The following is a 14,466-nucleotide window of genomic DNA, read 5'->3' as shown; positions in this document are numbered from 1 at the left end:
AGCACTTCTGCTACTGACCCCTTCATCTGCTCCAGCTAATAATATATAACCCAGTTGATACTTTACTTCAATGGTGCAAATTAAGCAGAAAAGAAGGGGACTGGACTTCACAAAGTACAACAACTTCTTTTCAAGCTCCTCAGACTACCATGATGTGGATGAGTGAGAACCTACACAGAGAAATTAGGAAGTAACTCACAGACAGTAAAACTCTGGGTTTGCTGCAGTTGTCTACTTTGCATGGTTGGATAATCACCTGGTTTTTTTTAATGATTAGCATGAGTAAGCAACTGCTCCAGGAATAATTACAAATAATTTATTGCACAGCACATACTGTAGTGATACAAATATGCAACATATATAGCTGCCATCTGTTTACAACATGACCATAAATGCCTGCCATTCCTCGAAGCCAGTGAGTGCGTAAGCAAATGACACACAGTCAAAGCAGTGGGCTATATGGATGGCTTTCCAAACACCCAACCAACTAGGAATCCAGTCTATTTACACCTATAGGCCAGTGGACACTCTTTCAATGATGAGCATGTACACATCCTGGACAGGGAGGAACGCTGGTTTGAACGCGGAGTCAAGGAGGCCATCGAGGAGGGGACCTAAGGACACGTCTTTCACCATCTTACAATGTTGTGATTGGAGCCATTCCCCAACTCTCTGTGAATGGTCTTGACAATATGTATATTTATGATCATGAAACTGACCTCACAGCCCATTGTTAGTCAATGGTGCTAGTGTCAGTCATTATGCAAATGTACTGTTTATAAGGTTGGGGAAACCTGCAGTCAGCGGAGACTGAAGAAGTCATATTAATGAGTGACAAAATAGAAAACGAGCATGCATTAAAAATGTTAGCCTTGGATACATCAGATGTGGTCACCCGCACTCCACTCCCATCTTCTGCAGATACACAGAGAGTGCACATGAGGCTGAAACCCATTTAAACGTGATAATTGGCCACGTGGAGGGTGACAGTTGGTTTTGGGTGAGACAGGAGGATTAGGGTGGCATATAAACGCTGCTCATCGCCGGGCATTTGTCCAGGGACATCAAATACCACGTCGTGCTGGCGCCAGGCAGACCTTGCAGCCTTGGCCGCATGCCAAAGCACCAGACGTGTTGGAGGTGACGGGTGGTGGGTTTACACTTAAATGCTCCCCCACCCCTACCCCTTTTTTTTTTTTAATTAGGCTGTTTGATTACAGTAAGTCAGATTTCACTGAGCATTGGTGTTGTAAACTCACTAGCCACAGAAGACTCGCACATCACAAAAAGTGATTACATATATGCTTTTCGTCCTTACACCTGTTCATTTTAGGTTTTATTTTAGAATATTTGAGATATTACACAGATTAGTTTTCAAAAGTCTGACAGGACAGAAGTTTCCAGCAGGTTATTGGCGTCTTGTTGCATCCTAGTTTAAAAAAATGAATATTCGCATCTGTGTTTGTCCTGCTAGGCCTGCCTACATTCTGAGGGCCACATGGATGACGGGCTCATCCTCCAGCGCTGTCAGCATGAGGAGTCTCGGGCTGCACGCATCATCCGTAACACCACGTTCCTCTTTACCAATTTCATCAAGTAATTATAGGAGGGTTCTCTTTGCTTCTAACAAAAACTCCACACTCACTGTATGTTTTTAAATGTTTTTTAAATTTCACACATTGATCCACCCTCTCTGTCTTTTCTGCCCCCCCCCCCCAGAGCTTTGGACAGCATTGCAGCAGGAGAGTCTACAGCGGTGGCCGGGTACGTTGAAGAGGTGCTACAGACACTGAATGATTTGATTGAGTACTTTAAGCAGCCCGATTCTGAGCTGGAGCATGAAGAGAAGCAGTGTCTTCTCCGTTCACTCATCAAACGTCAGGACCTCTTCAAAGAGGAGGTGAGAGTGGGTGGTGTGATTAATTTCTATGCAAAAAGAAAACCTCTCATACACTGATGATGTTTCTCATTTAGATGATGCTATGCAGGATATGTTTTTTTTTTTTTTGTGTGTGTGTGTGGGTAAAAAGTGGTTAAACCTAAGGTTCTTAAATGAATGTATGTTTCAACTTTGGTTACATAAATTTAATGAATTTTAATCTTTTTAAAAGATTAATTTATTTAATGAATTAATCTTTAATCTTTCATAATCTGTATTTTTTTAGCTCCTTGCTATTCAGTTATGATCAATTCTTGTAAAAGAATACACAGTAATTATGTATATATATACTTTTTTTTTTCTCAGGGTATGCTGAGTCTTCTGTCCAAATGCATCGATCGAATGAACCTGTACGACAGTGCAGCCCACTTCGGGGAGGTGGCTGGGGAGGAAGCTGGCGCAGCCTGGAAGGACATTCTCAACCTGCTTTATGAACTCTTAGGTAAACAGTTGAGCGATGGATCACATGAAATATCCACATCTTTTTTTAAAAAAAAAACACTGTCAGCTGTTGGTTCAGGGTAGACATGCAGTATTTATCTTCCCTCAGTGTCTTCACTGAATTCGCCTTCTCTCCTATGTTTCTCATCTGCCTTCCACCCCCCCTTTATTTATTGCTACATTCTCGTTTCCTGCATGCCATATTGTAGCATTTACATCATCCTTATCGCCTCATTTCTTTCCTTCCTTTCCTTTGCTTCCCACCTTCTTTATTTTATCTTTATTTATTTTTTTACTCCCTTCTGTCTTCACTTCCTCACTTTCTTTATTGTTCATATACTCACTCCACATCTGGAGTTAGCAGCTGGTCACATCATTTAATTGACACTTAATGCCATTCTTTTCCTTCCACCCTTCCTTCCTTCCACATCTGCAGTTCAAAGCTGGTCACAGCAGTTACATGACATTTAAATGTAAACGCAGTGCCTCCTGCAGTCTTACAGTCTGCCTTCGCTTTCATCTAGGTCACGTGTGTTTTGAAAGCAGTGTAGATATAATCACAGAGCATCGAGCTGAATATTTGAAGGCAAAATGGCATCGTTAACAAAATGCCAGCCATCGCAGGTGCTGGCATTATCTGATTCTCTTAGGGCCTCACACTGAGCCATGAATGCTAAAGCTCTGACCCTGAAAAGTTTTGTTTCAGACCGCTTTCTCTTGGGTACTTTGTTTTGCTGTCATTGGAGTTTTCCCATCAACAGCTTCCCCTTGGCTCACCTTGACTGCCTTTGTAATCATCACCACCTCCCCTACATGTACTTCCACACATTACACACAAACACACATGCTCAAAACCCACAAATACACTCCTCTGAGTACACTCTAGCCTTCCCCACAGAAAGGTCACCCCCAAGGATGCAGAAGGCAGGATGGCGTAGCAGATTTTGCATGATGAATTGTGTCGGGGCCTTGTTTGCTCTGACCTTCTCTCTCTTATTGGTCTGTTATCTGTCCAAGTAGGCAGTGTGCTTGTTAAATGATGAGATTATGGACATCAATATCACCCCAAGCAGGAATTTTCCATGAGCCTCACTGTATTATACTATTGATGATACAAACTCATATGGAGAGAGGGATTTCATTTGCAAAAATTAAATCTACATATCATCAGCTATAATCTGATGAAAATTTCAATTTAATTAGCTCATTTGAAGCTAAATTAGCATGCATTTCTGCTACCCAGATATCCTGGCTGGAAGCCCTAAAAAGTCACGATCCCCAGAAGTTAAGTCAGGCTGTGTATTAAAGATAAACATAAAAACATCCCACCACTATTTACAATAGTTTACTAGTGTGGAGACATTACTCATGTTTAAGCAGGTAAAGTTTGCCCAGTTTTCCTAGAGTTATAGATGTGTAACCTCCTCTACTGTGTGTGTACACCAAGCTACATTCCAAAATGCAGATGTAAGTCTAAGATCTGAAATAACGATGTTCTAATTGGCTGGTTTGCATTATTCTAGACTTTAGTAGGTGTTTATAATACGCAAGATGCAAGATGTACAGTATTATGCACATTTCTTGATTAACTCCTCTTTTTTATATTTTGCTAGGAAATGGGAAATGGGTATAGCAGGTTATTGAAACATGTCTAAAAATATGTGGAAATACATTATTTAGAGCAAAAACAGTTTGTGCAATTCTAATGAGCTTGAAATGCAATATTTGGTATGACTGGTTTTATTCTTTAACACAGCCTTCTACTCTTGAAGCAGTCTTCGTGATTACCTCTCCAGACGTCTTGAAGGAGGCACACATTCTAATGTCCTGTGTGCAAAAACTGAGTAATATTAAAATGGATAAACACATTAATAAAATAAATATGGCTGCTTTGTCACATTTATTTTCTGACTGAACAATCTACTTTTTTCCTTGTTTGTTATTTATTTTTTTAATGAGATATAATTGTTCTTGGACAAATCGTCTCACTTTAAATTGATGTCTTCATTAGAGCCTTAGCAATATTACAGTATATCTTAATACACCGTATGATTATGTAACCATGGTTTAAAGCCTGTAGTCTGTGCAGACCCAGGTTCTCCTGCCTGTCTCTGACCTTTAATTTCACATTCACATCAGTCACAGTGAATATCCTTGCCCTTGACTCAAACTGTGGATCTATCCATGTGTTCATTTTGAACTATAGCTTGGCTGAGAGCGCAGAATTAAAGGAGATTAGACACCCATCAGTATTCCTTTGGCACAAAGGGCTGTTAAAGTGTTTCGCAGACATTATCAGTCTGCTGTCCCTGAATCTAAATGGTGAGAAATGAGACAGTATATTGATAAGGAGACTCCTAATGTCACCCACAGGGTAAAGGATGGTACAAGAGGATACACCTCAACTTTTTATGGGGCATAGAGGTCTTGGTTTAATTGTGCCTTTACAATTTTTCTCATGTATTTTCTATTCAGATTTAATGAGTTTTCATATGCACATATGTCATATCAGGAAAAACCTGACGCTTATTCATTAGTCAAAGTCAAATTGTTTGCAGTATCCACTCACCTGATATTCTGCTGCTTGAATGCACTTTTATAATATTAATATTTTCTTTGTGAAATCTTTGTTGTTTGTTAAGCTGCACTGATTCGTGGAAACCGGAACAACTGTACCCAGTTTTCCCGAAAATTGGACTGGTTGGTCAGCAAACTCGAAAGACTGGAGTCTTCATCAGGTATGATGAGAAACTTTCAGTGGAAAAATTGAGGAGGAAAAAAAACCTAAAACGATTAAAGATTTTTGATAGGCGCAAAGGACAAAAATGTGCTAGCGATGTTGAGATGTGGTCTAAATGTTTCTTTTGTTAAATGACAAACATTTTGTGTAACTCTATAGGTATTCTGGAAGTCCTCCACTGTATCTTGGTAGAAAGCCCAGAAGCTCTGAACATCATCCAGAAAGGTCACATTAAATCCATCGTCTCTCTGCTCTACAAGCATGGACGCAACCACAAGGTAAGCAGAAATATTAGGCTAGAAAAGGTACAAGAAAGGAGCTTTTTGTGCCAATGCCAGTCTAGTGCCATATCTTCTAATTTTAGAGAAAACAACCTGGCTTCACACCAAACGTTTCACAGGTTCTTCCTTTGTCCATGCTCCTCGTGGAGTATAGACAATTGCTGGTAGACAGACAGAGTGCTTTGGTTTTATGCCTTGGCAGAGGATTTGCTGAAATCAAAGTTGAGTTAGGATTGCCAATGCATACACAGAATCATCAATCACCACTAAAAATGCGGAAGTGAGGTATGATTTCCCCTATATAAGGTTTTTACATGACAAGTTTATATTACAGCTACTGTTTCTTTAATGTGTCAATCCAGAAGTGCCAACACAATAATTGTCTCTGATTTTTCTCAGAGCAATCAACAAATGCTGTTCGAATTTGCATCGTGAAAACACTTGGCCAAGAAAAATGCTCTACTGTGTCAGTGCAAAAACACAACTGGCTCAGTTGTTGTCACATTTTGGCTGTTGGTTGGTTCTTTGCGGGCAGAGGTGGGAGACATCTTTCCTTCCCATTATGGAACTCTAAAGATTTATATCCAGTGTTTCGTTGTGGTCCGGTCCAAATTGGGATCAACTTTGGTGCAAGTTGCTCTGTTTTTTTGTGTTTTTTTAAAACACCAACACCAACACTAAACACTAAAGACATTTCATTGGGTTATAAAGCCTCGACAACTGTTAAAAAAATCAAGCTGTCAAACTAGGTTTTAAAAACTGTACTTAAATCTTTATCATGGCTTTCGCTTGTTCCAGCCGAGTGTTGTGTATGCAGTGTTTAAATGTCAGTCTCCTAATATTTACACTGTCACTTGTTAGAAGACATCAAAGAGCTTTCTTGTAAACAGCAGTTGCTGATCATGAATGGCAGGTGGAGGACGATGGTTCTGCTTGAAGGCCCTCTTGCGCGCTGTGAATGTGCTACAAGCATCACAGCTTGCAGAGAATCTGTCTGAATAACTAATCAGTTCCTCTCGGAGCATGTGAAACGCTGACACACTGTGGATGTGTGACATATTTTCACACAAAAAGGAAAAAGTGTCTGACACAAGTGTTGTCTTTTTCTCTGTCAGATCCTGGATGTCCTTTGTTCCCTCTGTGTATGCAATGGAGTGGCAGTGAGAGCCAATCAGAATCTGATCTGTGACAACCTCCTTCCCAATAGGGACCTACTGCTTCAGACTCGATTGGTCAATGATGTTCAGAGGTAGAGAATTTAAAGTATTGCACCGCTGCTGGATGCAGTAACCCCAGTGTACACAGCTGATTAAAGAGTGGAAATTTGGAGTGACGATTTCCATCCAGTGTTGACTTTCCCTCTGTTTTCATTTCCAGTATGAGACCAAATATCTTCCTGGGCATAGCTGAAGGTTCAGCTCAGTATAAGAAGTGGTATTATGAGCTGGTCATTGACCAAGTGGACCACTTTGTAACCAGTGAGCCGACCCACCTGAGGGTAGGCTGGGCCAACACTAAAGGCTATGCTCCGTACCCCGGTGGAGGAGAAGGGTGGGGAGGCAACGGTGTTGGAGATGACCTGTACTCTTACAGCTTTGATGGACTGCATCTCTGGTCAGGTGAGCATCTTAATTTAATATTTCACTGCTGGTAGATCTCATATGTGGTTGAAATTCAAAACCCATGTATGTAAGAAAATATAGAGATAATGTATATTTAGTCTAGATGCATACAATCTTAAGGTTCGGTGCTGTTTTTATCCTACGTTTAGTCTACCTGACAACAAACAGTTTATGCGCTGATCTGGATGATTCATGGTGAGTCAGGGTATCACATCAGTTTGAGAATGAAAATAGGCAGTATGCACAGAAAAGGGACAATTTTTATCTCACGTAGTGTGTCATAATGGGCAAAAACCAATGGTGCATCTTGGATAACTGATGACCTCCTGACAGAAAAGCTATCATACTGAAGCAGAACAGAGGTTGAATCTGTGCAGTGGTTAAAAACAGCAATACAAAACAAGAATGATGTTGTTGTGTCGGTCTGTGGAACTGTGAAATTGAGTAACCAGATAGCCATTATCACTGATTGGGTTTCCATTGTCTGGTTCTATTCTTTTCCTGGAAGCTGCTAGGCAGTGTCTTCTTTCAGACATCACACATGCCATAAAAGAGACATCACATGACTGACTCTTATGCCCTCAGTTAAAACAAGGTGTGTTGAATAAAGAGTTATGTTGGGTGAATATAGAGTTTATATTTTCCCCTAACCTGGAGAAATAAAGACTAAACATCAAACTAAGAGGAAATGATACAGTAATTACAAGGTAATGTTTTTACAGCTTGCCGCTAACAATGAAAATATTACATGAAAAAATAAAAAAAAAACCCCACTTAAATCAACATTTAAACGAGTCTACATCGAAGCAGTTTTTTTGGTAGGCACTACTCCAGGGGTGGGCAACTCCAGGCTTCGAGGGCCAGTGTCCTGCAGGTTTTAGATCTCACCCTGGGTCAACACACCTGAATCAAATGATTCGTTCATTACCAGGCCTCTGGAGAACTTCAAGACATGTTGAGGTGATAATTTAGCCATTTGAATCAGCTGTTTTGGATCAAGGACACATCTAAAAAATGCAGGACACCAGCACTCGAGGTCTGGAGTTGCCTACCCCTGCACTACTCCCTGTCACTAGAGTCACTAATGAAGCTAACAGCACTAGAATTCAATGAAGTAATGCTACAGACTCAGTGAAGTCAATCACATTGAGAAACTTTAGAGATCTGTCTCTGAATCATGTTATTTTGTTTATTTCATTTTTCTTTTAAGATCTTGTGGTTCAGACTGAGATGATTAGCGGTCTGGTTCTGGGCCATTGGCTTTATTCTGTCCATGTGTCGTGTAATTACTAGGAACCATGCGTGGTCAAAGACAGTCTTACTGCAAAAAGGCAAATATGATGGGCCTGGAAACCTGACAAAAACACAGTCTAGCTTTTGACTTGCTCTGTTATCTCGTCTTTATATAATATAAACTGTTAAATTTGTTCCATGCTACTCTGCACTACTGCAGTTAGGTAACTCCAAGTTTGTGGAATTAAAAAGGGTTATTGAAGGACTTTGCCCTGACAGAACCTTTTGTGAATAATGCAGGAGCCTGCTGTCCCCTCTTTACTTTGCTTTTTCATCTTTGGGACACTGATATAAAATTCCACTTTCCAACCTCTACCTGTTAGACTTCTCTTTTACATCTTCTGAAAAGCCTTGCAACGTCTCGAATGATTTTGATATGCATGCCGTACATATTCAGTTGAAAGTGCCAGCTGATTGCAGTTTGGTTTTTTTTCCTGCATAAGAGGAAGGAACCAGTTAGTTGAGTCCATATCTTTGTCCTCGTGGTGCTTCGAGGGGTATAAGTCTCTCAGTCCCTCTCTTTTCCAATCTCAGCCTAACAGCATAAAAACTATTTCACCTCACTTCCCTTCTAAATCTGCTAAAAGACCCATCACCTCCCCTCATCCATTTCATGACATTCCTGTTAAAGCACTCACCACCCAATTCCCAACCTCTCTGCTCACTTCTCTTCTCCTTGCCCATCATCCTGCCCTACATTTGCAATGACTTTGCAGCTGTAACAGTCATCCATCCTCCCTATCTGTCTCTGCACGCTGTTGTCTAGGCCGAATCCCAAGGGCCGTGGCCTCCATTAACCAGCACCTGCTGAACTCAGACGATGTGGTCAGCTGCTGTCTGGATTTGGGAGCTCCCAGTATGTCCTTCAGGATCAACGGGCAGCCTGTCCAGGGCATGTTCGAGGACTTCAACACAGACGGGTTCTTCTTCCCTGTAGTCAGCTTTTCTGCAGGTGTAAAGTAAGGCTCTGCATTTATAATTCCAGCATAATCAGTAAAGGCATTTTCAACAGAAATTATGTTAGTTTTATTGTTTTTTTGCTGAGGCTCTTGATGAATTTGCACCTTATCAACTTCTGTAGGTTCACACAAAAACCAATGGCATAGCGCCAAATTAAAGTAATTTTGTTACTGTGCTGCAGCTTCCTGGTATCTTAATGAGACAGAACAGGTCATACCAAAAGGGGAAAAATAAACCTGAAACCATTTCTTAAAATGTTTTCCTTTCAAATGAAGTTATATTTGGTTTAGATTTATGTGACGTGTTATGCTTTGTTACATCTTTATGCCTACAGCATACCAATAAACAATGAAATAAAAAAATAACCAAAGAAGAACATTTAAATCTCTACTACAAGCCTGATATTATGCAATGCCAGAGACGTAGACAGATGTTAGCTGAAGTTATTTACTGCCTTTTTCTGTCATCAATGTCTTATCACAGGGTCCGGTTCCTGCTAGGCGGCCGCCATGGAGATTTCAAGTTCTTGCCACCTGCCGGTTACTCTCCGTGTTATGAAGCACTGTTGCCCAAAGAGAAGATGCATGTAGAGCCTGTGAAGGAGTACAAGAGGGACCATGATGGGGTCCGTGATTTGCTGGGAACCACCCAGTTCCTCTCTCAGGCCTCCTTTATCCCCACTCCTGTTGACACCAGTCAGGTGAGATGTTAAAGTGATGTTACACCCAAGGAAATTACAAGTGGCGGTGTGAACACTTGTGTTGAATATACAGTAAAATCATATTCTAGTTCTTTTGGTTGGTTTGCTCTGGTTCTAAAAAGTGTGCTATAAAATGTCCATGACGGGTACATGATTGCTGCCGTTTCTCTTCTGCTCCTTCTTGTTTTAGTGCTGTTTTAAAAGAAGACAAAGCTGTTTACTAGGCCAGCAGCGGTTTCAGGGAATCTCCCATTTGAGATGAATTCATTTTGTGTTACCCACCTGTAATTTAACATTCAGTGCTGCAGAAGTGGCTCTGAAGTACAAATGGAGAATAGGTGCTGACTTTCTACCTCAGTGTAACAAAAGAGTAGGAAACTTGGCATAACCCCTAGGGCTCTAACAATTGCATAGACATAAGGAAGAACGGTTTTCATTTGTCAGCCTTTTTTTTTTTTTTTCAGCATCTTTTTTAATCCAACTGTACCATCTGTTCCCCTTCTCTCTGCAGATTGTTCTTCCCCCTCACTTGGAGAACATCCGGGACAAGCTGGCAGAAAACATTCACGAACTGTGGGGGATGAACAAGATTGAACTGGGCTGGACCTATGGCAAGGTAAACCTGTGATTCATCTGGAATCTATTTATCTGGTATGTCTGGAAACACTGATGAAGGTCAACTCAAGTGGTCAAAATTGAAATGCTTGTTAATGGCTCATTAATTTGAAGATTTCAGTCCCTGACTACAGACATAATGGCCTGTTAACATATATAGCTAGAGGAAAAAAAGGACACTCGCATGGAATTTTTAAGCTTACAACTGAGTAAACCCTACTCACTAGTGATGAGACGTAATGTGTCAAGGCTTCAGAGTGTGTGTCGAGAAATCCAGAAAATTTTTTATGAAGAACGTTTTAGGGCTTGTTCCTTTATGGGCAAGTGATGTCAGCGATGGCGTCTGAAGACCTCACTGCTTCAGAAAGTAGTTTGAGTGTTTGTAAGACTTATGAACATAGATAAAGTGGAATGGATCCATGCAATATTTGCATGTTAGTGTTTGCATTCAAGTTTCTCTGATTTGCCTGTAACATAGAGGTGCTTGTTTTCATAGAAAGGAGGAGGGTTTCAGCTGTATGGCAACACTTACTTGATCTCTCCCAAGAAAGTATTACACATAATATGCTTGTGAATAACGAAACGTGTTACTACTATAGTATTCACAAGTCGTTTTTACTTGTACAGCCAGAGAGTTTGTTATCAAAAAAGAGAAACCTATGGAGGGCCATAAGTGCCAAAATTATTAAATACATCATTAAATAATTAATTAAATGTGCCATTAATTGATTAAACTGGCAGCTACATTTATTCAGTGTTTTAAATAAAAGGTTGAAAATAAATAACGTATATAAACAATGTTTTATCCAAAACTTAACAAAAAGCAAACAACAAAAACTTAAAATAGAGCGATGCAAGATTCAAGCTTAACCTAAAAAAAGCAAAAAAGCAAATCTATAAAAAAGGTTATCAATCTTAGAAAAATTCTTAACTTTATTTGACACGGTGTCAAATCAACTCATGCAGAGTATCTAGTTTTATGTTACTAAGCTTGTTTGTCAATCTCTAAATTGCTCAGTGTAACTATAGTTAAAGTCCTCTGTATCTAAAGACATTTTAATCATTCCTGTCTGCACTGCTTTCCTCTATCATTCTCCCATCATTTTCCTGTCAGTCACTCCTGTTTACTGCAGAACAGCTTGTTAGAAGTCTGATCACACATGCTGCCTCTTTTGTACGGCAGTGTGGTTATCACAGAATCATTTCCCACCGAGACTGTCATCGCAACAGCGGCCATTTAACAAACTTAATGAGCGTCTCACCTTCCAAGAGTATGACATTCAGATTAATTAAGACTGGGAGAAAGCTCCGTTTGGGGTTAGCCCAGGTCCTATAGTTTATTAGGGACAATCTTTAGGTCCAAGCAGCTGCTTAGTGTTTTAATTTTGCTGTAACAAGCTCAGAGAGCTCAGAGTGACATTGCACACAACCCAAGGCTCTCTGGACAAACAGAAGATTCAGTATTTGGATCAAGACAATAATAAAGTTGAATGCAGCATCATTGCTTTGTATCTTTGTGTATTGCTTTACTGTGTATTTTTCATACCCCGTGTGCACTTCACTTCTATTTAACTGCTGTCAGCAGCAGAGTGCATTATCAGGAGGAGTCACTGGCAGCGTCTTATTGAGAGTCTGCGTGCAGCTGTAAATTTCCTCCCATCCACTCTCACAGATAGCCGAGTCTCTCGCTACTGCAAGTCTATTCTCTGAACTGGGCTTATCTCACTTTATTTAAAAAAGGAAAGAAAAAAAATCAACACCTGAGTCCTGAATTAGGCAGAGAAAAACAAACAAAATATGCATCTCTGAGCAACAACTGCAGATAAATTCAGCTGCAGTCCACTTTTTAGTTTCTGAATTCTGAGTCATTTTTGCTTATAAATCTATAAGACAGGAAGGTTTATAGAGCAAACAGTGGGTGTGGTGAGATGACACATGCAGTAGTAACACCTGACTGATAGCTCTCTCCTTTTTCTTTTTCAGGTTCGTGATGACAACAAGAGGCAGCACCCTTGCCTTGTGGATTTCGCCAAGCTGCCTGAAACTGAAAGGAACTACAACTTGCAGATGTCCAGTGAAACCCTAAAGTAAGGCCTGGGCTGTCCTCTGGATAATCCAGTTACCTATTCATTTCTTGCTGCAGCTCCCCTCCTGAATGCTGAGCAAAAGCAGATTAAGGCTAAGATTAAAGCAGTGCTTGTAATGACTCGCATCTCCTGAGTGAATTCCATTATTGATTTTTAACAAATATTGGATCCAAAGCTTATTTGAGCCAACTACTGAGTCATCTCACTGTAAAAACATTTGGCTTGGCTCAATAAAGCGTCCTCCTCTTAGAGGAAAGTTTAACTGGGTATGCAGTTTGTCAATTACATACAGTTTGAGATCCAAATGACATTTTTCCACGCAGCCCAACCTGAGTGCTGTTCAGTGTTATTATATTGATCGGAGGAGATTTATCAGTGTCTAATGAGCAGTGTTAAAAATGTAGAACTCACTCAGACGAATCATTTTCATCTAACATAATGTAATGAAGCTTGAATATTGATGCTGGTTATAGACTTTCTCACTCTTCCTATTCACATTTCCTTTTATCCTCAGGACCCTTTTAGCCCTGGGATGCCATGTTGCCCAGGTTAATATTCACGCTGAAGACGATCTGAAGAAAATCAAATTACCCAAAAAGTAAGACTTCCTATAAATTTAAGTTATATTATAGTTCTATGTATAATTTCTCAGATCTTTTTATTTTATTATCTTTTTATTAGATACACATATTAGAAACAACAAAAAAATTTATGAATTTTAGAGGCATTTATATAATCAGTGTCCTTGTTTATGTACAAACCCAGTTCTAAAAAATTTAGGATGCTGTGTAAAATGTAAATAAAAACAAAATGCAATGATCTGAAAATCCATAATTTACTTACAGCATGAAAAACAAATAGTTTTAGTTTGGGCTTTTTCAGGGAAGCATTTCCACGTTTCAGCAAGACATACCTTTCACCAGCTGAAAGCATCATTATGTGAAAAAACCATGACAGAATACGTGTGACTGTTGAGCAGCTAGAATCTTATATCAGACAAGAATGAAACTACATTCCTCTCAAAGGTAAAGCAGTCTCCTCAGACTCTCGTTAAAAGAGGAGAGGATGCTGCAGAGTGGTAATTCTGACCCTATCCCAGCCTTTTGGGGATGTGTTGCTGTCTTTAAATTTAAAACAAACTAATAATTTCATAAAATCTTAGATTTTCCTAGTTAAATTTAATGTTTTCTGTGCTCCGTTGTGATTAAAATGTTTTCATTGTGTGTTCATTGCACTTTGTTTAATTTAGATCTTATACAGAGTCGCAGCTTTTGGGGGAAATTTGGGTTGTAAGATACCCGTATCTTATCTTATCAATATCATCTGTAGCTACATGATGTCCAATGGATATAAGCCTGCGCCGCTGGACCTCTCTGACGTGAGACTGAATGCTGGTCAGGAGGTTCTAGTTGATAAACTGGCCGAAAATGCGCACAATGTGTGGGCCAAAGATAGAATTAAACAAGGATGGACCTATGGCATCCAGCAGGTAAAGTTCGTACAGCATTTGAAATGGAGAAAATGAAACTCATGTCTTGTTTTTACCTTTAATTTTAAATGACTTCAGTCCACTAGTACAGTTTCTTGTCACCGTTTGTGGTAGGATTTGAAGAGCAGGCGTAATCCTCGCCTGGTGCCATATGCTTTACTGGATGAACGCACCAAGAAATCTAACAGGGACAGTCTGAGAGAGGCCATCAGGACTATGGTTGGATATGGATATGAGATCGACCCCCCAGATCAAGAGGGTGAGACCCTGGTGCTGACACCAGTCATTTAAAGCTCTTA

At 40.0% G+C, this 14,466-nt stretch overlaps 1 protein-coding gene across 7 annotated transcripts in view; it reads left to right on the top strand.

The window, feature by feature from the left end:
- ryr3 (ryanodine receptor 3) overlaps window positions 1-14,466 on the top strand; it is a 112,887-nt gene that overhangs the window by 41,059 nt on the left and 57,362 nt on the right. For all 7 annotated transcript variants that reach the window (XM_025899121.1, XM_025899120.1, XM_025899119.1 and 4 more), the window contains 14 exons: window positions 1,475-1,596; window positions 1,720-1,900; window positions 2,246-2,381; window positions 5,023-5,118; window positions 5,280-5,398; window positions 6,517-6,650; window positions 6,779-7,020; window positions 9,083-9,275; window positions 9,760-9,976; window positions 10,488-10,592; window positions 12,575-12,678; window positions 13,193-13,276; window positions 14,008-14,167; window positions 14,282-14,426. In XM_025899121.1, the coding sequence (XP_025754906.1) occupies window positions 1,475-1,596; window positions 1,720-1,900; window positions 2,246-2,381; window positions 5,023-5,118; window positions 5,280-5,398; window positions 6,517-6,650; window positions 6,779-7,020; window positions 9,083-9,275; window positions 9,760-9,976; window positions 10,488-10,592; window positions 12,575-12,678; window positions 13,193-13,276; window positions 14,008-14,167; window positions 14,282-14,426 (2,038 nt within the window). The remainder of the gene's footprint in view (window positions 1-1,474; window positions 1,597-1,719; window positions 1,901-2,245; window positions 2,382-5,022; window positions 5,119-5,279; window positions 5,399-6,516; window positions 6,651-6,778; window positions 7,021-9,082; window positions 9,276-9,759; window positions 9,977-10,487; window positions 10,593-12,574; window positions 12,679-13,192; window positions 13,277-14,007; window positions 14,168-14,281; window positions 14,427-14,466) is intronic.

Source organism: Oreochromis niloticus, linkage group LG15 (genome assembly GCF_001858045.2).
Source record: "Oreochromis niloticus isolate F11D_XX linkage group LG15, O_niloticus_UMD_NMBU, whole genome shotgun sequence".
NCBI lineage: Eukaryota > Metazoa > Chordata > Actinopteri > Cichliformes > Cichlidae > Oreochromis > Oreochromis niloticus.
This window is presented reverse-complemented; position numbering and strand designations above follow the sequence as displayed.